At 42.2% G+C, this 26061-nt stretch overlaps 1 protein-coding gene and 1 long non-coding RNA gene across 3 annotated transcripts in view; one reads left to right on the forward strand and one right to left on the reverse strand.

Moving 5' to 3' along the window:
- Nucleotides 1–8917: 8917 nt before the first annotated feature.
- LOC122560278 (transcription factor 15) lies at nt 8918–17955 on the reverse strand. Its single transcript, XM_043710816.2, has 2 exons — nt 17494–17955; nt 8918–9450 (listed from the first exon to the last, which is right to left on the reverse strand). The coding sequence occupies exons 1-2, from the start codon at nt 17953–17955 to the stop codon at nt 9376–9378; spliced, it is 537 nt and encodes a 178-aa protein (XP_043566751.1). The 3' UTR covers nt 8918–9375.
- Nucleotides 17620–26061, forward strand: part of LOC148147612 (uncharacterized) — a 111435-nt gene continuing 102993 nt past the window's right edge. For both annotated transcript variants that reach the window (XR_015759520.1, XR_015759521.1), the window contains exons 1-2: nt 17620–17745; nt 18709–18791. This is a non-coding gene — a long non-coding RNA (uncharacterized LOC148147612). The remainder of the gene's footprint in view (nt 17746–18708; nt 18792–26061) is intronic.

The raw sequence follows: 26061 nt of genomic DNA on the forward strand, positions 1-26061 counted from the left end.
TAATATTGTGTACAGTTTGATCTCCATATTTAAGAAAGGACATAATTATATTAGCTGCAGATAGAAAAAGTTCACTCAACTGACACCTAGGATTAAGGAGTTGTCTTAGAAGGGCAGGTTGGACTTTTTGGGGTTTAGAAAAATGAGAGGTGATTTCATATGAAACATATAAGATCCTGAGGGAACTTAATAGGGTGCAGTTGAAGGGATATATCCCTCTGTGGGAGAGACTGGAATGAAAGGACATGGTTTAAAAATAAGGGGTTTTAAAACAGAGAGGAGTAGAAATCTTTTCTCTCAAAAATTGTGAGTCAATAGAATTCTGTTCCCTAGAGAGTGGTAGAGTGGTCATTGTATAATTTTAAGGCAGAGTTGGATAGATTCTTACCAAACGAGGGAGTCAAAAGGTATTTGGGTAGGCAAGAAAGCAGAGTTGAGGTCAGAATGTGCTCAACCATGATCCTATGTAATAGTAGAACAAGCTTGAAAGGCTGAATGGCCAACTCCAGTTCCTAGTTGGTATGTTCATTTCTGAGGGTCTGCTGCTCATATCCCATAGTACGACCCACTCATCCACCATCTTCCTAATGATTCAGTCACTACGACTTGGAATTCTCATTGAAGTCTAAATCCCTTCATGGTCTTGCCAATTCTTTCTTAAAATGCATCCAGCTCTAAAAACACAAAACTCCAATTCTGATTCCTTGTGCATCTCACCCTCTCTTTAACACACCACTATTGGTCTTGCCTTCAGCTCTGGGAATACTTCCTGAATCTCCCAGCCTCATCAACTCTACTTCCTCCTTAAAATCTTGCCCTTTCCAATGTCTCCTTTGTCCTGGCATCCACTTTTTGTGAAGTGTCATGGGACATCTTACCATGTTAAATGTGCTATCTTATTTCAAATAATTAGATTAGATTCTCTACAGGCCCTTCAGCCCAAACCGACCCTCCAAAGAGTAACCCACCCAGACCCATTTCCCTCTGACTAATGCACCTAACACCATGGGCAATTTAGCATGGCCAATTCACCAAGGGAGGAAACCGGAGCAAACCCATGCAGACACGGGGAGAATGTGCAAACTCCACACAGCCAGTTGCCTGAGGCTGGAATCGAACCTGGGACTCTGGTGTTGTGAGGCAGCAGTGCTAACCACTGAGCCACTGTGCCATCCCTTGTATACACTTCTCTTCATTCCAGACCCTTCAACCATTAGCAACAATCTATTTCTATCTATTCTATCTCATCTTTTCATGATTTAAATGCCTCAATCAAATTATTGCAGCATCTCTCTGATCAGATCAGCTCTGTCTGGTAATTCTGGATACATTCCACTCTGCTCTGATGGAAAAGCCTACTGTCAGTGTTGTCTTTAGTTTAGTGATTAGAGCTCTCAGCTCTAAATCAGAAGTGAGTGGTCTCAATTTTTTGCCCCACTCCAGAGATCGAAGTTTATATTCTGACCTGGGGTAGCACAGAAGGAGTGTGATGCTGTCAGGAGTGACAGTTTAGGATGATAAGTGGGCCTCTACATCCTCTCAGATAGTAACTTGTATTTTTAAAAGGCCTTTAATATAATAAAATTGTTCAAGGCAAACTATAGGGGTATTATGGAACATAATGTAATATTAGGCCAGATGGCAGAAAGTAAATCTTAGCAGGATTTATACAGTTAATGGTGAGGTCCTAGGGAATGTTGCTGAACAAAGAGACCTTGGAGTGCAGCTTGATAGCTTCTTGAATGTAGAGTCGCAGGTAGATAGGATAGTGAAGAAGGAGTTTGGTATGCTTTCCTTTATTGGTCAGAGCATTGAATATAAGAGTTGGGAGGTCATGTTGCAGCTATACAGGACGTTGGTTCGGCCACTTTTAGAAAATTGCATATAATTCGAATCTCCCTGCTATAGGAAGGATGTTGTGAAACTTGAAAGGGTTCAGAAAAGATTTACAAAAGATGTTGCTAGAGTTGGAGGACTTGAGCTACTCGGGGAGGCTGAATAGGCTGGGGCTGTTTTCCCTGGAGTGTTGAAGGCTGAGGGGTGACCTCATAGAGGTTTATAAAATCATGAGGGACATGGATAAGATAAATAGACAAGCTCTTTTCCCTAGAGTGGGGGAGTCCAGAACTAGAGGGCATAGGTTTAGGGTGAGAGGGGCAAAATATAAAAAAGACCTAAGTGGCAGCTTTTTTACACAGAAGGTGGTGCGCGTGTGGAATGAGCTGCCAGAGGAAGTAGTAGAGGCTGGTACAATTACAACATTTAAAGGGCATCTGGATGGATATATGTATAGGAAGTGATTAGAGGGATATGGGCCAAGTGCTGGCAAATGGGATTTGATTCGGTTGGGATATCTGGTCGGCATGGACCGAAGGGTTTGTTTCCGTGCTGTACATCTCTATGACTCTATGACAAACAGTTTGATCAAATATGTAGGCTTTAAGGAGTGTCTTAAAGGAGAAATCACAGCTTTGTCCTGGTGCAGAAGGAGGCCATTTGGCCTATCATTTCAATGCCAACTTTATTACATTGTTTCAATTTGCAGCATCTTCCCCGTTTCCCTGCACATTTCTAGTCAAATCCTCTTGAATGCCTCAATTGAAGCTGCCTCCACCACATTTCCAGGTATGTTTTTAGATTTAGAAAAGGAATTTGAGATCAAAGGCTGAGGCAGCTGAAGGCACAACTATCAAAGATGGAGTGATTAAAATCGGGAATATCCAAAAGGCCAGAGTTAGAGGAACTCTGAAGTCCTAGTTTGTTGTGTGTTTGGGGGAGATTACCCATTATATCAATATCTAAATGGTCATGTTTTAACACCCAGCCAAAGCAAGACCTCCAACACTGCAGTACCACCTTAGCACCACACTGGGAATGTCAGCATGGATTAACATCTCTTAGGTGAGGTGTGAACCCATGACCTTCTGGGTGAGACTGTGATCAACTAAGCCATGTCTAAAGGTGGAAAATGAAGTGAAACCTCATTCACTTTCCAAAGGTTGGTTTGCCAATCACGTTAACAAAGGACAGAAAGCTTTTTTATTTGCGCAAACCTATTCAGGAATGGGTCACAGGTGGGGAAGCTTGTGAAACGTAGGAGGGAGAAAGTACGCCTGACAAATGGCTTCCCCAAAACCCCTCATCTGAAAAAGTGGGATATGTAAAATATGTGATGTCATATTTTAAGCTTCAGTTTAGCGCCTTCACAGTCAGGACTGCTGTGAATGGGCTAAAAGCACACCAATAAGACAGAGCAGAGCTTTATGTCTGGAACACAACAATGTTTTAATGCGTAGGAGACCAGTTGGCCATGAAACAATGTTTATTTGTTTAGTGATGACATGTTTTTCCATGTCAAAAAGGCTGCACAGTTGTATTGTTATTTCAAAGTTGCACAGTTAACTTAGAGTATGGCTCTAACTTGGTCTTAGGACAATGAATTCTGTCTGAATGATTCTTTCCAGTGTTTTTTTTCCTAAGGGCGGGATTGCCTGCATCCCCCTGAACTGTGGCTGCAGATTTACACCCTCAGCCTCTCACACAGCTGCACAATCTCCCAGTTCAGGATGTGTTTCATGCTTTTTACCATGCCTAATTCTTACCAGACCCTTACTTAACAAGCATGTGTTCCAAAAAAAAACAATCTACCGGGAGAGAGAGAGAGAGAGAGAGGGAAATAAAATCCAGTCCCAACACACAAACCGCCTGATCTAAGTGCAAATGTTTAACTAGGAAAAGCTTGCTTTAACCCAACAAGTGAGTGCATTTACTGCATTACTCTGAACTATATTTCGCACATGAAAGAATATTTATACCATTGTGCTGAAATTATAGTGGGACTTTTTTTGGAGTGGAACGTGATATTTCTGCTTCTCAGGATGATACACACTGTTCATTAATAAGAGTTTTTTCACCTGATTGCAGCAGCTATTGTCAGTATCTACCGCTCCAAGAATAGTATGCCATGGGTTAAATATGTGGTGAGGCCACCTAAGAGTCAGACAATAAATTTTCTGTCAGATAATATATATATAAATTCCCGTGGATATGCTCTGCTGGAGATTGATTTGAAGCTGTCCAAAATGTCTTTCAGTTAGAACCGTAATCACCATTTGAGAGAGTATACTCTCAGACCAGACATTCACTTTGCATACCCAAGATCCCAGTAGTGGATGGAATGGGCTTTTTGTTTTCCCCCCTCCACCTGCAATTTTCCCCTCTGCTCTCCCATTAGGTCGTGCTGCCTGTATTTCCTTGCGAGCCAGCAACCTTGCTGCACCATTCCCAAGTGGGCATCCTGGCTGTGTAAAGGTCAGTCAGTAAATATCGGCAGGCTATTCCGATGTGGGAGGGCATCAGGGCCAGTGTGATCCAGACCTCACCTGTCACCTGCCCGCATGCACTTTGCAGCAAGGGTCACTGGGTGGTAATCAGGAATGGGTGACCCCAGCTGGTCTTTGTCCTCCTTGACCCAGGGCACTGAAGTCTGCAGTTGGAATTTGCTGTCCATGGTTAAGATCAGCTAAGTCAACAGTCGGCCAGTCCATTCATCAAACCTGGATTTCTCTTTGGTTGTCTAATATTGGACAATGCACTCATACATTAATCCGTTAGTTTTCTCCTGTGACACTGTCTCCCTTGTCCACACTATTTTGTCCACAGATCCAAGTATAATTTTACAGAAAGAGTGGCTTGCATTTATATAGCACCTATTTGGCATCCCAAAATGTTTTATGACCAATTAAGTACTTTTTGATGTTGTTATAATGTGTAGAACGCATCAGCCATTTGGATACAACAAGGCCCTTACCCCCCCACCCCATTAGTTGGATTGATTTGGGTCAAAGAATACATTTTGGCTAAGAGATTTCTACCGCCCTTAAACTTCAGAAAGTGGCAATTTTTTTTTAACCTATGAGAACCTTGACTTAACACCACACCTGAAAGATGGCACCTCTGATAGTGCAGCATTCCCTCAATACCAAACTGGGAGTGCAGCCTTGTCTCAAGTGTCAGGGTTGGAATTCAAACTTTTAATATACAGAAGTATGAGTTTGAACCATTGAGTAATATTGGAAGTGAAAGCTGAGCAGTTTTTATAATGAGATGCTCCTTATTTCTCCATCAGCAACTCCCCCTTCCTGCTGCCAATACCACCTTGCTGAGGCCAGAAGATGAGTGCGTGAGGAATTTAGCTTTCAAACAAAGCAGTGTCTCCACATATCTTCCTCACATGGCTACAATCAACCCAGATTCTTTGGGAACTGGGAGGGGAGGAACTGTGTGTGACTCCTGGTAAACCATCCTCATAAGGTTTACACCTTACTTCTGCTTGTCTGGCAGGAGTTCAATTCCAGCCTCTGATTGATTTGAATTAAATTCCTCTGCAAAGACCGACAGTGTGTTTACATGAAACAAGCCAGATAGTGTAACTCACAGCGGAAAGCATTAATGTGCAGGAATAGAGCCTGGAGACCAGTGCTCAGGCCAAAATATGCTCTGTATCAGCCAAGTGCATTTTGTAACCTAACACTGCATTATCCACGTGAATTTAAACGCACAAAGCCAATAACAAAATCCCCTGCAGAACCCATCACTGACAATAAAGAGGACACATATTACAGGGCCAATCAGTTTGGAAATTCATACTGAATTTTATCTTTTAAGGAGAAGTTGCTGATCTCATTTCCTTTTCCTTAACCAAAAAAGAATCTCCTGATATGTGTTTTAGTCAGAACACATTATTCAGGGCATTGGCAATGCTGAAACCGCTTAAAATTTGGACTTGCGCCTCTAGCAATGCTTCCCCCTCTCTTGACTCTTACAAACGAAGGCAGCGTGTTTTTGAAATGAATATACAAAATTTGGCCAATGACCCAGACTCGACCCAGCCCAAACTTGGGAATGGAATTGTCCCGCAATGGGGAAGGCGGGAAGCATATTTGATTCCATGGCCCATTGGAACAACCATTTATTAACCATCATCGCCAAGAGCTTATGATTATGTCCATATCCTGCAGGATGGGAAGAGTTTATGTCAGTGAGACAAGGTCGATTCAGGCAAATTGTAACTCCACCCTTCACCCCCCCACAACCGCCTCCCCTCTGTCTCTCCTTCAGTAACTAATCCAGAACAGCTGCTCACATACGTCTCTTCTGAGTCACCAGCGGCCTGGTAGCAGGGACAGTGAGTGGAAGCAGAATGATTTTAAAAGGGTTCCATTATCTCCTTTATGGGACGGAATTATGTCATGCTGAAATATTCCCCTCACTTCAAATGCTAGTCCAAATACTCCGCCCTGAATAACTACAAGAGCCAAGTCTGTATTTTTTTTAGAAACAGAAATTGCTCGAGAAACTCAACAGGCCTGGCAGCAGCTGTGCAGCGAAAGCAAAGTTAACATTAAAGTTTTAGTTCTTTTGAAAAAGGGTTCTTGCACTCAAAACGTTACCTCTGCTTTCTGCCCGCAAATGCTGCCAGACCTGCCGAGTTTTTGCAGCAATTTTGGGTTTTGTTTCCGATCTTTGGCATTTGCAGTTGTTTGTTTTATTCTATTCGTAGATCTGCACAGACTACAGTAAACAATTACCGCAACTTCTTTAACATAGCAAAAACTTCAAGGTGCTCCACAGAATCGTTATAAAACAAACCAGGACAACAAGCTACATGTGATAATGTCCACACTGGAGATGACCAAAATGGTAGCTATGGAGCCGAGGTTTAAGGCACATGTTAAAGGAGAAATGTGAAGTAGAGAGGCAGAGAAGCAAATAAGAAAATTCCAGAATTTGTGGACTCAGAAACTGAAGGCACTGCCACCAATTTAGGAGGAATTAAAATGGGGAGCTGAGAATTTAAAGAGTGCAGGTACCTTGGAAGGATGTGAAGTTGAAGGATATTACAGAGATAGGGAAGTGCAAGGCTAGGGAGGGGATTAAAAATAAGTTTGAGAACTTTAAAATCATCATGTTGCTTGGTGAGGAGCCAATGTGGGATAGTAATCCTCAGAGATAGGGAAAGGTGACTTGGTGTCAGTTAAGGCACAGACAGTAGGGTTTTGGATGGTCTCAATTATACAGAGTTACTGAATGGATTTATTACATAGCCCCGTACAGAGCTGACAATTGTTAAAATTATGGGATGGAAGTGTAACATTTACAGGATGTGGGTGTCACTGGCTAGACCAATATTTATTGCCCAGAGGGTAATTAAGATTCAACCACATTGCTGTGGATCTGGGGTCACATGTATGCCAGATCAGTAGCTTCCTCCCCTAAAGGGCATTTGTGAGTCCAATGGGCTTTTGCAACAGTTGATGATATTAGACCTTTAATTTCTGTTCTTTTTTAACTGAATTCAAATTCCATCATCTGCAGTGACAGGATTCAGACTACAGTCCCCAGATCCACAGGATTAATACTCTCACTATAATACTATTTGGCCATCGCCTCCCCTTCACAGTTGCTAGCAGTAAGCAGGCCGTCTGACCTACATGATGAGACTTAGTTGCACATCAGACGTTGAAGCCAACTTTATTCATATGCCCTGCTTTGAATCTCTCCTGCTTCAATCTCCTCTGCCCCTTTCCTGAAGTATTCCCTCATGCTGAGGTACAAAGAGGTGCAAACCCTTTAGCCAACATCATCAGGACCTTCAACCAGGAGAATATGTCACCACAAGCCCAGTCATATCTTGAACTCATGCCCAAAAGGTTCATGCAGGTGACTGGGTTGAGTTGTGCCGAGGTAACAGAAAGCTAGCAGACCAGTGAACCCAATCGCAACAATCTGTCAACATTACCCTGCCCACCCCATATTACCACCAGCTTCCCCCCAATCTTCCTGTCCTTTAACCCTGATGATAGTCATGTTAAATGCTTTACCTATGGACTAGTGCCACATCAGCTGTGACTCAGGGCAAGTCAGAAAGTTATAGGTTCAAGTGGGGCATAGGAGATTGAGAGGTGGCCTTTACAAAATAATGAGGAGGTGTAGATAAGGTGAATGGCAGGTGTCTTTTCCCTAGGCTGGGGGAATTCAAGACTAGAGGATATATTTTTAAGGTGAGAGGAGAAAGACTTTAAAAAGACGTGAGAGGCTTTTGTCTTATACAGAGACGAGTCTGTGAGTGTAATGACCTTCCAAAGGAAGTAATGGATGTGGGTATAGTTACAGCATTTGAAAGACATTGGATAAGTACATGAATAGGATGTTTGGAGGGATATGGGCAAGTTTATTTTGGGACTATGGTCAGCATGGACTAGTTGGGCCGAAGGGTCTATTTCTGTGCTGTATGACTATGACTCTAAGTGTATACCATATGCATGGACGCAATAAACACTGTCGAAGGTGTCCTTTTTGGACTAGATGTCAGAGTCCCATCTGCTGCTCAGGTGCATGTGAAAACAATCCAGCAATTCTCTTGGGAAGAAGGGCAGGGGAGTTTCCCCAGCCCAGTCCCTACATTATTATTTAGCCCGCAAGCAAATCAGGAAGAAAACAGAGGACCCCAGCATAATATTAAACACTGAACTGGGGATGCTAGAAATGTGACACAAAAACAAAATTGCTGGAGAAACTCAGCAGGTCTGGCAGCATCTGTGGAGAAAGAAACAGAATTAACGTTTGGAATCTAGCGACCCTTCTTTCAGAAGTTAACTCTGTTTCTCTCTCTACAGAAATTGCCAGACCTGCTGAGTTTCTCCATTTGCGGATCTTGCTGTACTCAAATCGGCCGCCACGTTTTCATAACGGCAACAGTGACGACACTAGGAAGATGGCTTACTTTGAGACATTCGTGAGTAGTGACAGGCGCTATGTAAATGCAAGATCTATCTTTTCAAGCTCTTTCTTCATGCTTCCATAACAGTTATTTATTAAAGCTATTCTTAAAGTACGTGCACAGCATAGCCCGATACAGAACTTATTTCTCCTTTATTTTTCACATTTTGGTTAGTTTTTTTTTAAAAAAAATTACAGCAGATATAACAACATAACAACTTAGAAAAGGCCAGATCTCCCCAAATGGAGATAGACTTCAGCATAAAGTGTCACACTCTGTCTCTCTCTCTCTGTAACGCCTTGAACACTAGCTTCTCACTCTGTATAGTCTGTGGAGTGTAGCAAGATTGGAGCGTTTAATTCCAAAAAACTAAAAGTTTGTGGTTCGAGGTTTTTCGAAGTGCGAACGAAGGCCGGGGCGGGGGTTTGTGGGGAGCACAGGGTGTCCCAGGCTGTGTCCATACACCGAGCAGAAGGTTTACCGTCGTGTCTTGTGTTTGCTGCCAAGTCCCTGTTTGTCACCTCCCCTTCAGCTTGCAGCCTGGTCCGCAGACTGGGTGAAAATCTCCCTCACTCTCTCAGCCGCTGTCTCTCTCACTGGCGCTGCATCCGCAAGGTGCCCGGTGCCCTGAGCTTCGAATACCCGCTCTTCCCATCCTTCTCCTTAACCTGCAAGACAGAAACAAACCGAGCACCCTCAGTGAACACGAACTAACAAACGAAATATCTACAGTACCGGGTAGCTCACGCGTTCGAAAGTTGAATGAACAATTTCAGGGTTAATTTCATAATGTCGCTTTAACAAATCTATATCCTTTTTAAGTCGCGGTATAAAATGTATCAAATGGTTTGGTTAGTTTCACGAATTTTTCGTTAACATATACGGAATGATAAATGGATAATATATGCATTAGAGAACTCATCCCAAACCTCGTAATTTTATAAAACTTCCACAACATTTTCGATATTGCCATGGTGTGGAGGAGCCGGTGTTGGACTGGGTGGACAAAATTAAAAATCACACAACACCAGGTTATAGTCCAACAGGTCCAACAGTGCTTCCAAATAAACCCGTTGGACTATAATCTGGTATTGTGTGATTTAACCATTTTCAATATAAAAAAAACTTAATTTGAAAATTACATTATTTTTCAGATTATTTTGATTTAAAAAGTATATTTATGTTTCCACTTAAGGGTTACGCCTGACTCTATTTAAAGTCAGAACGAAGTCCACTCCAGAGGTGATCAGGTATCATATTAATGACACGCCGTCAGTAACAGTAGAACTGTAACCAATGTGTAACGTGACACACTCCACATCATTGTTTGTTCTACACGGGGGTCAGTTAAAGGAAACACACACTGGGCTTCCTGAAAGGTTCCCTCCCTCCCCATGTCTCCCTAACCCCAAACCCACTCCCCATCGCCACCTCAATGATTCACAGGCACACATAACGTTGCCAGTGTGTGTTGGCATGTTTGTAACAAAAGGTGTTGCAGAAACTCAGCTGCTCTGGCTGCATCGGTGCGGAGACAGAGTTGGCGTTTCGAGTTCAGTTTCTGAAGAAGACTGAACTCCAAACGTTAACTCAGCTCTCTCTCTGCACAGATGCTGCCAGACCGGCTGAGTTTCTCCAGCACTTTCTGTTTTTGTTCGAGATTTCCAGCTTCCCCAGTTCTGTTTTGTTACCCTTGTAACTGGGAGAGACCCATTTCTGAAAGCAGTTTTTCAGGGACAGAGGAAAAGTGAAATCTATGGAAAACATTGGAACCTAGAAAATGCATACTTGTGATTTTAAATAATTTCCTAAGAGAAATGAGGTAATTTGAATTTAAATAACAAAATAAAAATATCCAAGTGGGTTAAGTGTTGGCCCACTCACAAACCAGGTTAAATGTTGGTGCATTGAGACACAGGAGGTTTAGAAGGAATTTAAGGAAAAATGTTTTCACCCAGAGTGCAATGGGGATCTGGACCTTACTGTATGTGAGGATGGAAGAGGCAGTAACCCTCATAACATTTCAATGTGCACTTCTGATACCAAGACATACAAGGCAATGAGCAAAGTGCTACCAAATGGGATTGGAATGGTTAGTGGTTGTTTTTTGACCAACACGTAAGTGATAGGCCAAATGGAGGGTTTTTTTCTGTGTTGCAGATCTCTATGACTCTGACAGGGCTGAGCTGTTACAATAACATTGCATACTGACAAAGTGGCCACTCTGCCCATCCAGAGTTTACTCTTCAAAGGAGGGGAGTTTTTTTTATAGATTAGTTTAAAATGAAAGTCAATGATATAACCCAGAGCAGGACAAAACAATATTTTTTTTTAAAAAAAAAGTCTGTTTCCATGGGCACATTTATAATGTTGTGAATTACAAAAATAAATTAGTTTTTAAAATAAAATAAGCTTTAAAGTGATGATCCTCTTGGGGAGCCTTCCCTATGTAGATAGGCAACATGGAAAATGTTCTTCCACTGGTATTAAAACAAACAGCACATGTGTAAAAACTATGGGAAAGAGCTACAATGTGTGTAATTGAATTTAACAGTTCAGGTGGCGCCATGAACATGAAGTACAATTTTGCTGGGTTTGCAAATGCTGGAAAAATCCCATCAAGTTTGATATTTCAAATTTATGGTTAACAATTTTTCCTGCCATTGATTATATAGAGTCTGCAAGTTAAAATAAAAACTTTAACGTGTTCAATAATTTATTTTGGGGGTGGGGTGGAAACAAGTAATCATCTGGGACTTGAACACAGCATTTAACCAGCTTTGCAACATTAAGGAGGTGTGAAATATCTGTTCAAAGTTCCAAGGATCCTGTGGTACAGTTTTGGTATTTCCCTGTAAGGGGCAGAATGCCCGGGTTTAGAATTACAGAATTGTTATGGTGCAGTAGGCCAGTTGGCCCATCATCCCTGCACTGGCTTGTTAAAAAAACAACCAAAAGTGCTGGTTTCCTGTTTTTTATCCCCCCTATACCTTGCACATTATTTCTATCCAAAACATCCAATGCTCTCTTGAATGCCTCAGCTGAACCAGCCTCAATCACATTTCCAGGCAACACTATGTTTCCAGGCCCACTCATAATTTTGGAAACTTCAATCAGATCTCCTCTTAGCTTTCTTCTCTCCAAAAAGAAGAGCCCTAACTTCTTCAGTCTATCCCTCTAACTGAAATTCCTCATCCATGGAATCATTCTTTAAACAGTCTTGTTCAAATGCCACTTGTTCTAAATAATAACTGAACAGGTTGATTAAAAAGACCCACGCTCTAAATTCTGAAAAACGTTGTTCATGTCAATGATTCATCTGCTGAGCATGTTCAACATTTTGATTTTATTTCAGATTCACAGCATCTGAAATATTTCACTTCTGTATACATTAAAAATGATACAGCATTCTTCATGACATATCTGATAATGAAGGATTGCTAGTTAGACTGTATAACCAATCAGATTTATCAAAATATTCATATCTCCAACAGATGATGACCCTATCTCACAATCACAGAGTCATACAGAATCATATGCCTATACTGTCAGTTTCTGACAATTTCACTGGCTATGGTAGATTTGTGGACATTTACAGATGTATAGACATTATAAATGTCTATAAGTCACAATATTCAAATATGTTATAGAATGTTATTAATCACTGTTAGGTATCTATTTATCACTGACTTTATCAGCACTTGTTCAACACAGAGATGAAACTTCTTTTAAATAAACATTTAATTTGTATTTTACTCTTACTCTGCAATTTTAATTTAAACATTTTAAATTTTTGATTACTAATTTATTTGTTCTATTTCCAAATGTGAACATCTTCTGGGTCTAATCAATCCTATTGATTTGGTGATTTTGACATCATTGTTCATGAATAACCTTATATGGAAGTGACTGGTGGACGCCTTTGCTAATTGCTCCACTCATTGTCGAGGAAGAGACAAAAACTGAGCTCAAGTTCATTCCATTGTCACCACACTTTACAACTACTTTCGTTGTTTTTATTTGACACACTGTAGTTGCTATTTTCTCTCCAGTTTATTGATATCCATAGTCCACATGGAAGCAGGAAATCTGACTTTATCTCATCCTATATGTTCTCACCCACTGAATAAAAAGAGAGGATGGGGTGCAGGCATTGAGATGAATTTGCCTTCAAACATTCCTATTTTCCTTTGGGATGTGTCAAGTTTCCACTTGGTGTGTATGTTTTGTTCTTCATTCTCTTCTAGTAAACTTAAATGTAAATGCACAATGAGCTGCTTTACTAGCTACCTTATAAATAAGAAGTGCTCTGAAAGCTTGTATTGTACTTTCAAATAAACATATTGGACTATAACCTGGTGTTGTGTGATTTTTAACTTTGTCCACCCCAGTCCAACATCAGCACCTCCACATCATTACTTTATCACCTTGCCCCCATTCTTTTTCATGAACAGCTTTCTAAAACATTGTGATTGCTATCCAACAGTGCCACATTCATCATTTATGCAGTTTATATACACTTAGCTTCAATGTTTTAATGAACTTTTAATGGTCTTCAAGAACATTAAATCTCTAAAAATATTCAGACTGCTATTTACATACCAAACAAACTCAAAACTAGGACTTTCCCGCTGAAGGGCTTAAGCCCGAAATGAGGATTCTCCTGCTGTTCGGAAGCTGCCTGACCTGCTGTGCTTTTCCAGCACCACACTCTTGACTCTAAACTAGGATTGGTTGGCTAAGCAGTCTTATTGACCCTGGATAAATTTCTGAAGCATGTCTCACAGGCAACTTACCATTGGATGATGATATTATTAACACATGACACTCTGAAAATTATCTCAAAATGGACTGGAAAACCTGTCAATTTTGTTGGGCATAGTTCCAATGTGATTCAGATTTAAAATCAGTGATACGATAATTGTAACTTTGCGAAATGTATTCTGAGTTAAATGAGTATTGGTTAGATGGGATCATGTTTCGTGAATTTCAATGTAACAAGATAAATATGCTTGAAGTTGATTTTCTCTCATTTCTAAACTAATTATTATTTTACACAATGTTACAATACTTTCCTACAGTGTTGAGTCAAAAACCACTGTAACAATGGTTAAGTCTGATTATATTGCTTCGAAATAAAGGTACAACATCATGATCTGTTCTGTATCTCTCCCCAAAGTTGCTCGCTAATGTCCTCCACACAAACACATTTTCCTTGACATGTTATATTTGTACTGAATGGAACTATTTCTGGTGTTTATGTAGTGGTTTTCCTGTTGAACAGGTGGACGACATTGGTCTATTATGTCTACAATTAGGGATTGACCCACAAACAGTATTGTGTCTGTACAGCAATGTCTCTGGGGCCTAAAATGCCATTAACAAAATCCTCAAAGATAAATATATATTTTAAAGTTGTCATTAGTATGCTGTGATGAATTAACATTTTCTCTGCCTCTATACTTCACTAAAACAATTTCATGAGATGATTTGCTGGAGAATTGCAAGAAACAAAGTTTAGTTTTTTTTAAAAGAATAAACACTAGAGTACAAAAATCAGAAAAGTCAACTCTTTTGGCATAAGTTACATTGTTTCACTTTTATATAAATCTGTAGAATTTGTAATTTATATTTCTTTATGTTGTGAAAAAAGTGATAGACTAGCCTGGTAAGACATTCAAGGACACATTAACTTCAAAATCAATTCATTTAATGAATTTAAAAACAGTTTGAGGATTTAAGAACGAATCTATCTCTATTTCTGAGCCTTTGAATGGTCACTTACAACATATTAAGGAGAAGCAATCGTATAAATGAAAGTAAATATTACTTACTTGTAACAGTCACCATTACTGGTAATTGATTGTTGAAAATAAATTACTACTTACATTTAATTATTGGTGATACCAACAAATCTCTTGCTGAAATCTATTGTAAATGATGGTAAAAGCGTTTAAAGTTATAAAACGGGAGATTGTTATTTCTGAAGTCAATTTGAGCTTGATGGCTTGCACTGCATATGATTTCTATCAGCTGCAAAAGCCACCACGTTTGACTTCCTATTTTGGAAAGGGTTATTTGACAAATAGTTGCAAGAAATATTTCTGTGAGTTTTGGAATATGTATTCTTAAGCTGTCTAAAATAACAGGCTGTGGTTTTAAAACTCAGATTCAGCCAATGATCTTACTACAAAATGTTACTATGGACTCAGCAGCAGTCCTCACTTTCTCCCCATTTAAATGGTCAAGTCCAATTGAAGATTCTGAACATTTAATCAAGAGTCAGCCACTTATTCCCAAAAATTTAAGATAATACATTTGGAGGTCATTCAACAAAACATGCGGAAATAATTTCAAAGCAAGAGTAAAACAAAATAAAAGAACTTACTCCAAAATTAATATTAAATATTAATACATAACCCTGCATTTCAGCAGCAGATGTAGCAATTACCTATATATCAATTGTCCCATAGCTGGTCGCAGTCTCATTTCTAAGTTGCAAGCCCCGGTCCGAGTCTTGGGCCCAAAAATTGAGGCTGCATGACAACCTGGCCATGTTAAATTGCCCGTAGTATTAGGAGCATTAGTCAGAGGGAAATGGGTCTGGGTGGGTTACTCTTCAGAAGGTCGATGTGGACTGGTTGGGCCAAAGGGCCTGTTTCCACATTGTAGGGAATCTAATCTAATCTAACACTAAGGCTGGGCCATCATTTTGGAGGTACCAATTTTTGGATGAGGCATTAAATGAAGGCCCTGCCCAGGGGGATGTATAAGATCCCGTGATGCTATTTTGAAGAGGACAGTTATCCATTAGTCAGTATCTATGCTTCAATCAACACAGCTCTGAAACAAATTATCTCTTATTATCATATTTCAGTAGACTGTGCACAACCCCATTGTTGCACCACGTACATCACTGCAGTGACCAGGCTTCAGAAATATTTCATTAGTTATACAGCAATTTGAGGTTCATTTTAGTTATGAAATGCGCTGTATAAATTCAGTCCTTTTAATTTATTTGTCATATATTTAAAACAGGAAGATATCACAAGATGCTTCAGTTATAAATTTTAAAATTGGCGCTGATGTAAATTAGATCATCAGAGTGTAATCTGTGGGGTGTGGGGTTCTTAAAGAGGATAACAAAATGAGAGACAATGTTGTTTAGGGTCCGAGGCTGAGGCTACAACATCAATGCGAAAGTGAAAGGGATCAGGGAAACTAAAGATGAGCGAACATAGCGTTTTTGGAGTGTAAGGGTGGAGAACGTTACATAAATGTAGTATGAGGCAAGAGGGGGCTCAATGGATGAACACAGTTAAGGGAATTTTAAAGTCATGGTGTTGGACTGGGAAATGCAACAATTAACACAATAGATCTGATGTTGGAATAAGAGTCCAATAGTGTGGTGCTGGAAAAGCACAGCAGGTCAGGCAGCATCTGAAGAGCAGGAGAATCGACGTTTCGGGCATAAGCCCTTGATCAAGAATGAGGCTTGTGGGCGGGAGGGGGTTATCTCTCAGCCCCCTTGCTCCACAAGCCTCATTCCTGATGATGGGCTTCTGCCCGAAACGTCGACTCTCCTGCTCCTCTGATGCTGCCAGACCTGCTGTGCTTTTCCAGCACCACACTCTCGACTCTGAGCTCCAGCGTCTACAGTCCTTATTTTTTTCCTTATGTTAGAATAAACCTTTTTTGACCAAAAACATAGTTAAACCTCTGAAATAAAACAAGATGCGTATCTACGTGAAAGGTGCGACATAAATGCAAGCTGTTGTTAAGGCCCTCCATTTAAAGCAATGAAATTCCTACAACAACACTGTAATTAACTCGGATCCTCACTCCTGACTTTGAAGGTAAGCTCACTATGGGAAATACTTTAGCAAAAAAAGCACAAAGAACAGATACAAATGTTTCATTTTGTGTCTGTCTTTTAAAGTATTATCTTTCTAGGTGAACTCTGATATAGCAACCAGAGACATATTAAGAACTCACAACCTATCTGAAGTGGGGGCTCAGCTTAAAAGGTGACTCGTAACTGAATCCAAATCCATGTCGTTTTCAATGGAACGAGTCGATTTGGAACATGTTGATTGATCGAGCGGTGGAACTGTGTTCAAAGTAACTTTCAAAGAGTCTCTGAAATTTTGTTTTAAAATTTGGTGAACATTTTGACGGGAAGGGAGGGAGAGGGATGCAGGGCTTAGGTTACATTAAAGATGAGATTCCCTGCAGTTGAAACAGGCCGTTTGGCCCATCAAGTCCAGACCACCTTTTCAGGAAAGAGTAGGGTGGGATTAATTGGACCACTGTGGAGTTTGCACATTCTCCTAGTGTCTGCGTGGGTTTCCTCCGGGTGCTCCGGTTTCCTCCCACAATCCAAAAGATGTGCAGGTCAGGTGAGTTGGCCATGCTAAATTGCCCATAGTGTTAGGTACATTAGTCAGGGGTAAATGTAGGGGAATGAGTCTGGGTGGGTTACGCTTCGGAGGGTCGGTGTAGACTTGTTGGGCCGAAGGGCCTGTTTCCATACTGTAGGGAATCTAATCTGATCTAGTTTCAAAAAGAAATAAAAACAACACAAGCACGATGGGCCAAATGGCCTCCTTGTGGTGTTTCAGTCTGGGCTGTGCAGTTGTCCCAATGTCAAAGTGACGAGCTCTATCTCGTGAGCTGCCTGCCCTCCTCACCCCGAGAGTAATGTTACCTACCCCTTTCCTCTGGTTGCTCAGACAGAAGGTGCAGATGGACCTGGGCTGCGAGCCCTCATACTCATTCTGGCTGCTGTAGACGGTGGTCAGGCACGGCTGACCATCCACACACTCCTCTCCCACCAGCAGGATGTTCCCCAGGTGGGAGATGTAGCTGGAGGCCAGGCGGAGGGTCTCGATTTTGGAGAGTTTCCTATCGGCGGGTTCGGTGGGGATGAGGGTCCTGAGGGCGCTGAAAGCTGTGTTCACGCTGTGAGTCCTGTCCCTCTCCCTGGCGTTAGCCGCTTGCCGGTGCTTCACCACCATGGTGCTCTTGGTACAGGCCAGCCTTCTCCGTTTGCCCGAACTGCCGCAACAGTCCAAGGACTGATCGGAACCTTCGCTCTCATTCGCATCATCGTCGGAGTGAAGGCTAATATCCGGGTAAAAATGCCGGACCGGTCTCAGCATGGTGAAGGCCATGGATTCCACCAAACCCCCCCTCCAACACAATCCACACACATCCACCCCACCCCCTCCCCACCCCCTCCACCCTCTCTCCGTCCTGCCCCCAACACTCTCCCCTCCTGACTCTCAATAGCCCCGCGGCTTCTCAATGGGAACTCTTTGCGGACCTCACTCAAGAGCAAACTCTTCAAAAAGAAAATAAAAACAAAAGTAACTCCCTCCTGATCCACAGGCTGCAGGAACACAACCCCCCTGGTCTTCTGTCATTCAAATCTGTTGTGATAAAAGTCCAAAATCCCTTTATATCCCAGAGGAGGGGCTTGAAGAGACACGCAAGTCCTGCAGAATCCAATTACCAGCGCAGTTTATCCCGACCCTCCTGTGGGAGCAATCAATGGGTTTATCAATTATCTGTCAAAACCAATGATTTTTCATTATTCAAAAAAAGTACATTAGAAGTGATTCACGACTCTTTCCAAAGGGAGGAAGGGACTATTTCATTTGAAAGTTAAACACCTGAGTTTTTTTTTAATGTTTGTGCTCGGGAATAAGCAGAAATTGCCCTTTCACTTAACGCTCGCGCTCTCCTTTTTCAAGTTGCTGGGGTTTCTTGCACAGAAAGCAGGCCTTTCCTTCCCAGCCCTTTCTCATTCCAAGCCTGCAAGGTTTAATTACAAGTGCATATTCCCCCAGCTCCCCGCGTCTGTTAAATATTGCAGCTGGGTTTCCGTTCAAGAGTTACCTAGTGTTTTTTTTCTCTCTCTTTAGCCCTCCCGACATTATCGAAAACAGATTCCTCAGTCCTCCCTGGCTCTGCTGGTCCCCCTCATAGGATATTGAGGTTTTAAGATGTAAGTAGAGTTCCCGAGAAGGAAACAAAACGCAGGTAAAACAAAATGATTTTCTATTTCCGACCTCAGTGATAGTTAATGATCATTGATGATTTTAATTCTGGTGTGTGTGTGTCTGTGTATGCCTGGACCAATTCTTTTTGAATGCAACGTGCATATTAAAGGACAAATTATTCCACTTTAAACCTCTACCACTAACAAAAATGGAAACCAGGACCCTGAGACACCCTTTCATTAACGGCCCCATTTCATACACACAGCATTACATTCGATAATCACCTTTTTTTCTCCAGTGCCTTTGGTTGAGTTCTGTTCGGCTCTCTGCTGGACAGATTGGTTTGCAGGAGGTGAAATGAAAATATATAGAGAGGCGAACTTCCGAGCGCTGTCTATTTTAGTGGCCATATCTGCAGTGCACTGTGACCAGTGCTGGCGTTACACAGGGGAAGAAACAGCGGCAGAATCTCCAGGCGGACGCTCAACTCTAGACCTGATTTTTCTCGACAATCCAGACCCAAGCCGCCACTTCCTTGAGGGAACAATGAGAAACGCCAGGAGAAAGCAAAATGCTTGCCCGTGATGATGCGCGTGATTCTTTCAAACTGACTTCCCTAAACTTTCCCCCCTTTACTTTAGTGGATGAAGAGATTCCAAAATGCTCCAGGAAAGCGCAATGATTGCTGACTTCACCAATTTGCCGTAACGGAATGGCAGAAATGGTTATTCCTAATGTTTGGTTTATGCCTTTGTATTTCAGTAAAAAGTAACTGTGTCGGCAACAGAGAACGAGTGCCTTAACAGATGCATACATACAGAGACAGAGGTGCAATCGACTCAAATATGACACAATGAAACACTTACAAATAAGGACCATTAGATACAGCAAACATTACCAGATACACACTGTTAAATAGATTCGCTCCTGGTGGGTATTTTACTGCTCACTGAGGGAGTCCAATTGCTGTGTGAAAGTGCTTTTTTTAAATTTAACCTATTTTTCTAATCAACCTGTTTAGACACACGCCTCTGGAGCAGGTGGAACTTGAACCCGGGCCCTCCCGGTCCAGGGATAGGGGCACCACCACTGCGCCAGAGATAACGTGCACTGAGAGCTCTGGATAGAGATGGTTCTGCTTTTCTTTGCCTGCTCTAACACCTGCTACTGCGGTGTGTCGGAGAGAGTTGCAGGGTGACTGGTTTAGTCACGGACTCGCCTTCCTTAGACGTCCCGGAATGGGACTTGAATCCCGAGCTTGTGGGTCAGAGGCAGCGACCCGGCTCCCTGCAGTACAAACCCCGCCACCCCTCAGCGTGTATGAACCCATTCACACAAGGCACATACATACAGACACAGCACAACACACACACACACAAACAGACATACACGGACACACAGATACACAACACAGAGACACACAACAGACACACACAGATACACAACACACAGACACAACAGACACACAAACACACAACAGACACACAGATACACAACACAGACACACAACAGACACACAACAGACACACACAGATACACAACACACTGACACACAACAGACACACACAAACACACAACAGACACACACAAACACACAACAGACACACAGATACACAACACACACAACAGACACACAGATACACAACACACACACCACAGACAACATACACACACATACAAACACACACACACATGCCTTGTGGGAGTACCCGCTCCACATGGAATTAAAGAAAGTTCCTCATCGCCTTGCCAAGAGCTTCTGGGAAGAAGGGTGTTGGCACTTAACCTCTGATGAAAGGTCCTGACCGAAATGTCGTCTTTCTGATGCTGCCTGACCTGTTGTGCTTTTTCCAGCTTCACACTTTATCGCCTCGAACTTTCCAACACCTGCAGTCCTCACTAACTCCAACGTAACCCCTCACCCCTTCATATCTTTTAATAACAAAAATTTGGCGATTCCTCAACACCCTGGTCCCCAATTTCCCTTACATTCCACGGGATTGAGAGTAAATGCAGATTTTCCCAGCAGCGTCCATCGGCAAGCACTCACTCTCTCTCTCTCTCACTCACTCACTTACACATACAGACACAGCCAAATCTAACTGCAAATTCACCAGCACTGTGTTTACTCTCACTCTGTCAGAATAGTGTCTCAGTAGCATACCTGTTAAGCATTGTGTGGGAAAATTGAATTATATAGAGTCACATAATCCGCTATAGGAAGATATTAATAAGCTGGAGAGATTTCAGAAAAGATTTACCAGATTGTTGCCTGGAATGGACGGTTTGAAATATAAAATAAGCTGGAACATGTTTCCACCAGAGCATAGGAAGATGGAGGGTGATCTTACAGAGATTTATAAAACCATAAGGGACATGGATAAGGTAAATAGCAAGGGTCTTTTCCCTAGGATAGAGGAGTCGAAAACTAGAGGGCAAAGGCTTGAGGTGAGAGGGGAAGGATTTAAAAAGGACATGATAGGGCAACCTTTATTTACACAGAGGGTAGTTCGTGTGTTGAATGAACTGGCAGATGAAGTGGTGGATGCAGGTACAGCTACAACGTTTAAATGACATTTGGGTATGTACACGAACAGGAAAGGTTTGAAAGGATATGGGCGAAATGCAGGCAACTGGGACCAGTTTAGTTTGGGAACATGGTGGGCGTGCACCAGAAGGGTCTGTTTCCATGCTTGTATGACTCTGTTTATCAAGTGGGGCATGGAAAGGATAATAGACAAGGTCTTTTCCCTGGGGTGGAGGAGTCCAGAACTAGAGGGCATAGGTTTAGGGTGAAAGGGGAAAAATTTAAAAGAGACCTAAGGGGCAACCTTTTCATGCAGAGGATGGTACGTGCATGGAATGAGCTGCCAGAGGATGCGGTGGAGGCTGGTACAATTGCAACATTTAAAAGGCATCTGGATGGGTATATGAATAGGAAGGGTTGAGAGGGATGTGGGCCAAGTGCTGGCAAATGGGACTAGATTAGGTGAGGAATCTGGTTGGCATGGACGAGTTGGACCGAAAGGTCTGATTCCGTGCTGTACGGCGGGTATGAATCCCCACAGTGTGGAAAGAGGCCATTCGGCCCATCGAGTCTGCATCGCCGCCACCCCCCCACACCCCCCCCCCCCCCGCCACCCCCCACCCCCCCCCCCCCCCCACCCAAAGAGCCCCGACCCTATTCCCGTAATCCTACATTTATCATGGCTAATTCCATCTCGCTTACGTATCTCCAGACACTACAGGACAGGTTTAGCATGGCCAGTTTGCCGGAATTGCAAATCTTTGCACTTACTGACTTTTGAAACATTCAGGACTCCTACCGTTCGAGCCTGTCTGTTTTGGAGCCTATGAATCTCCACTGCTGCTGTGACAGACTGTTTATCGACTCAAACGTTTTCGGTACAGAACGGGGCCGTTTGGCCCATCATGTTTTGACGGGTCAATAAAGACACTGACCTCATTTTCAGTTACAGTGTTGTATCGAAGTTCATGTCACCTTATTCTGATCGAATGTTACTTAATTCGAAATTCAAACTTTAATCTGGAACAAGTGAACAGAAAGGAGTTTTTTTTAAAAAAATTCTGAATCCTTAGATCTCTGGGCCCAAGCTTTCTCTCAGATCTCTTGGGAATTTAAAATCTCGGTTTGCATCGCGCAATGAAGTTTGAGACTAGATAATAACAAGACGAATCCTTAAATTAACTGGAAAATGCACGGATTCCGGATCAATATCTGAAAATAAGGTTTTAATTCATTCTTCCAGTGTGCCTATGGGTTTTCCACCGAGAATTTCATTTCACTTTCAGCCTTGCAGCCTTGCAGGGGTTTTGCTGGGGCCTCTAAGAGTTCGCCTGGATTTGGGTTTATTTCCACAGAGCCCTGCAACTTCCAACCGGCCATGCATGGAGCTGGATGCAAGCTCCAAAACCACCACGGCCAATGATAAATCCCACTCCCCTTTAAAGGGAAGATGTGTAAAATAACTGATAAAATAATAATTTGATATGTAATTTCTACAGGATCAAATTTGAAAACAAAATGATTAAGCACTGTCCATTTTCCTTGCCTAAATCTGGAACTGACTCCCCCCACCCCTCTCCCCCCAGCAATCGGCTCCGTTATGTTTTTAGCAAGTTTAAGCATATTGTTTTATGCTTTCCCGCTTTCTCCAGCACGTCCTTAAACAATTCTACCAAACAAAACAATCCTTCGAGAGTAAAGCTCTTGAAATAAATCGACTGTGCAAAAACTTTCGAGCAGCCAGGAAGAATTGCCAGGTTAGATTTAAAGGAGATTTCTTTCCTGTTATGATATTGTCCATTTAGCGAGGAAAACAGACGCGTGTAATCGTGAGCTAGGTATAAGTTTAAGACTATAAAGTTATTTTAAATAAGCTTAATATTATAAAATATTAAAACCTACAAGAGAGCAAGTCCTTAAAATCTTATGGTTGAAGAAAAATGTTTTTGTTTACTTCAGTAAGACGTTGAAACGCAACGAAATAAACTTTCCATACCACAACTTCCATTATATTTGTACAAATGTTCGCATTTTGCCTTGCCCTGAAAATGCAACACAGTGTCTCATCGCTCTTTATCAGCGAGAGAAATTTGGGGTACCCAATACAAATATTTGTCTGTCCAGCAGCGTGCGAGGGGGGTGGCCGCTGGCAGTTTTACGGCCTGGTTGTGGCCGCTGACTTCCCCCACCACCTCCCAGCCTGACTTCCCCCACCACCTCCCAGCTTGTTGTGCTTCTCGGCCTCCCCGCCGTGGCTGAGCTGGAGAGGAGACCACAGGTGCGCATTCTGAACTCCGAGTTTCTGTTGTCGGACCCCCGGCACTACCACATAAACAGGCCAGGCGCGCCCGTCTTCATTACAAACTGGGGCACGGCAGGGACGGATGGCAATATATTCGCTGCCCCTTCTTATTTGCGCAGTGGATTCATTTTAAAATGCGTCGGAGAACAAACTAAACGAATCGAAAAAGAATCTCCTCTTCCCTCCACCCTTATTTCTAACAATTGTGGAATTTTGGATAAATATTTACTCTGCAAACAACCGTCGATTTATTTGTTATCGCAAGTGTGTTACACTTTTAAACAACATTTTTGTTGTCTTTATCCCGAGTCCATTTCAGATGCATTACTTTTTTTTGCAAAACCATTACCTTACCCAACAGTTTTATTGAAGGAGGGGGGAGAGGCAGCCTATAATCATTTGTTTCGTATCAGTTTGATTTAGTTGTTTTAATCATTCGTTTTGGATTTCAAACAGGATCAGGTTAGCATTAATATATTAACTTGAATCTTGTTGTAGATAGTCATTTTACCAAAAAAAATCCTCTTGCGCTAATCAGGACAAATGCAAGAATAACCATTTACACAACAATTTACATCAGATGAGGTAGGAACGCTGATTATTGGCTTCACTTGGTATTTCTTGATACGATCTTCCTTAAAGATTCAACCACTACTTTTGGCATGGACTAAGGCCATTCGACTGATCAAATCCATGCTAACTCCTTACAGATCAACCTGATCAGTTCCATCCACTTTCCCCTCTGCCCGTTCATCCTGAAAGCTTGTTTCCTTCTAATCTCTATTTGAAATAATTAACTGTCTCTGATTCTGTCACCCTCCTTGGCAGTAAGACATAGTGTTCACATGTGAAATCCAAGCCTATTCTACACTGCCACCTGGACTCCCTCCTAATTCTTGCTGTCACATTAACCACCATACCGATCCTCAGCTTCATTATGCCTCTGCAACTTGTGATAAAAACTGAATATTCTGGAAGTACTCAGCAAGTCAAGCAGCATCAATGGACAGAGGAACAGAGTTTGATGCTTTTAACTTCTTTGAACATTGCCATTCAAGCAACTGCAATTTCCAGATCATTATGTTGCTCCCTCTTGTAAATGCTTGACTGGTGAGGGTGTCAGGTGAAGGCGGAATCAGATTCAATAGCCCCAGTGAGATTCAAACATGATATAATTATCTGAGTGAGGTAACCATTAGCTCCTGCGACTATGGGACTGCATTTTCAATCATCCAAAAGACAAGGGGGTGACAATTGTGGTGGTGATGTTGGGGATGGGGGAATGGGGTATGTTGTTGAAGCAAGTACATTATATTTCTTCGTTTTCCAGTCCCAAACCCATGTCAAGGGGATAGGAAGTGCTGGGCTTTTGCCCAAAATGTTGATTTTCCTTCTTCTCGGATACTCCCTGACCTGCTGTGCTTTTCCAGCACCACTCTAATCTAGACTCTGATTTCCAGCATCTGCTGTCCTCACTTTTGCCAAGTATTGCATTGGCCATTTAGGTGTTTAAAATTGTTAATGCTTTGTGTCCTCTGTGCAGTGTTGTTTTATAAACCCTGAATTAATTTATATCCAATCATGTGTCAATTCAATGGTGGCATAGTGGCTAGCACTGCTGCCTCACAGTGCCAGAGACCCGTGTTCAATTCCCGCCTCAGGCAACTGACTGTGTGGAGTTTGCACATTCTCCCTGTGTCTCTTGGTGCTCCAGTTTCCTCCCACAGTCCAAAGATGTGCAGGATAGGTTAATTGGCCATGCTAAATTGCCCGTAGTGTTAGGTGAAGGGGTAAATGTAGGGGAATGGGCCTGGGTGGGTTGCGGGGTGGTGTGGACTTGTTGGGCCAAAGGGCCTGTTTCTACACTGTAAGTAATCTAATCAAATCAATGCTAACCCACTTAATATGTCAGTTAGAATAACAGAGAAAGGGAGTTCATTCAAAATGCCATAAAGGTTCCCGGAAGAGTGTTGTACACAGCAGATTCTGGGCTTCTCATTTTCATTGTAATTAATTTTACTTATGTTCAGATGTAGGATAAAACTACTTCTAATATAAACAGCACCAACATTAGCCAACATGGATCTGAACATGCTTAATATCAAGACTGCAGGGTCATGGAAAACTGTCCCTCTCAGTAATGCTGGGTCCAACCATATGTAGAGAAGGGATTTGCTGCTTGCTCCACCTTGAAGGATCCAGCTTGCCCCACAGTTGCTGAGAGGGATTTTCTGAGGTTCCCTTTCCCAATAATACTGGAAGGCTGCCAGTAATGACTGGGCCTTGTGTTGGAGTGATTGAGTGGAAGTCCAAGACAATAGAATGCATAAACAACAGCAGCTGTGCATTTAAAGGGGTCCAGGCCACTTCCTGCTTGGTTTTTCCTTCTGGTTGGGTCTTTCAGGATGTTTTAGCATCCAGTCAGGCCCAGGACAAAGGCTTGGAC

Source organism: Chiloscyllium plagiosum, unplaced genomic scaffold (assembly GCF_037043375.1).
Source record: "Chiloscyllium plagiosum isolate Xiang-an unplaced genomic scaffold, Cpla_swu_hap1 HiC_scaffold_15, whole genome shotgun sequence".
Lineage (NCBI taxonomy): Eukaryota > Metazoa > Chordata > Chondrichthyes > Orectolobiformes > Hemiscylliidae > Chiloscyllium > Chiloscyllium plagiosum.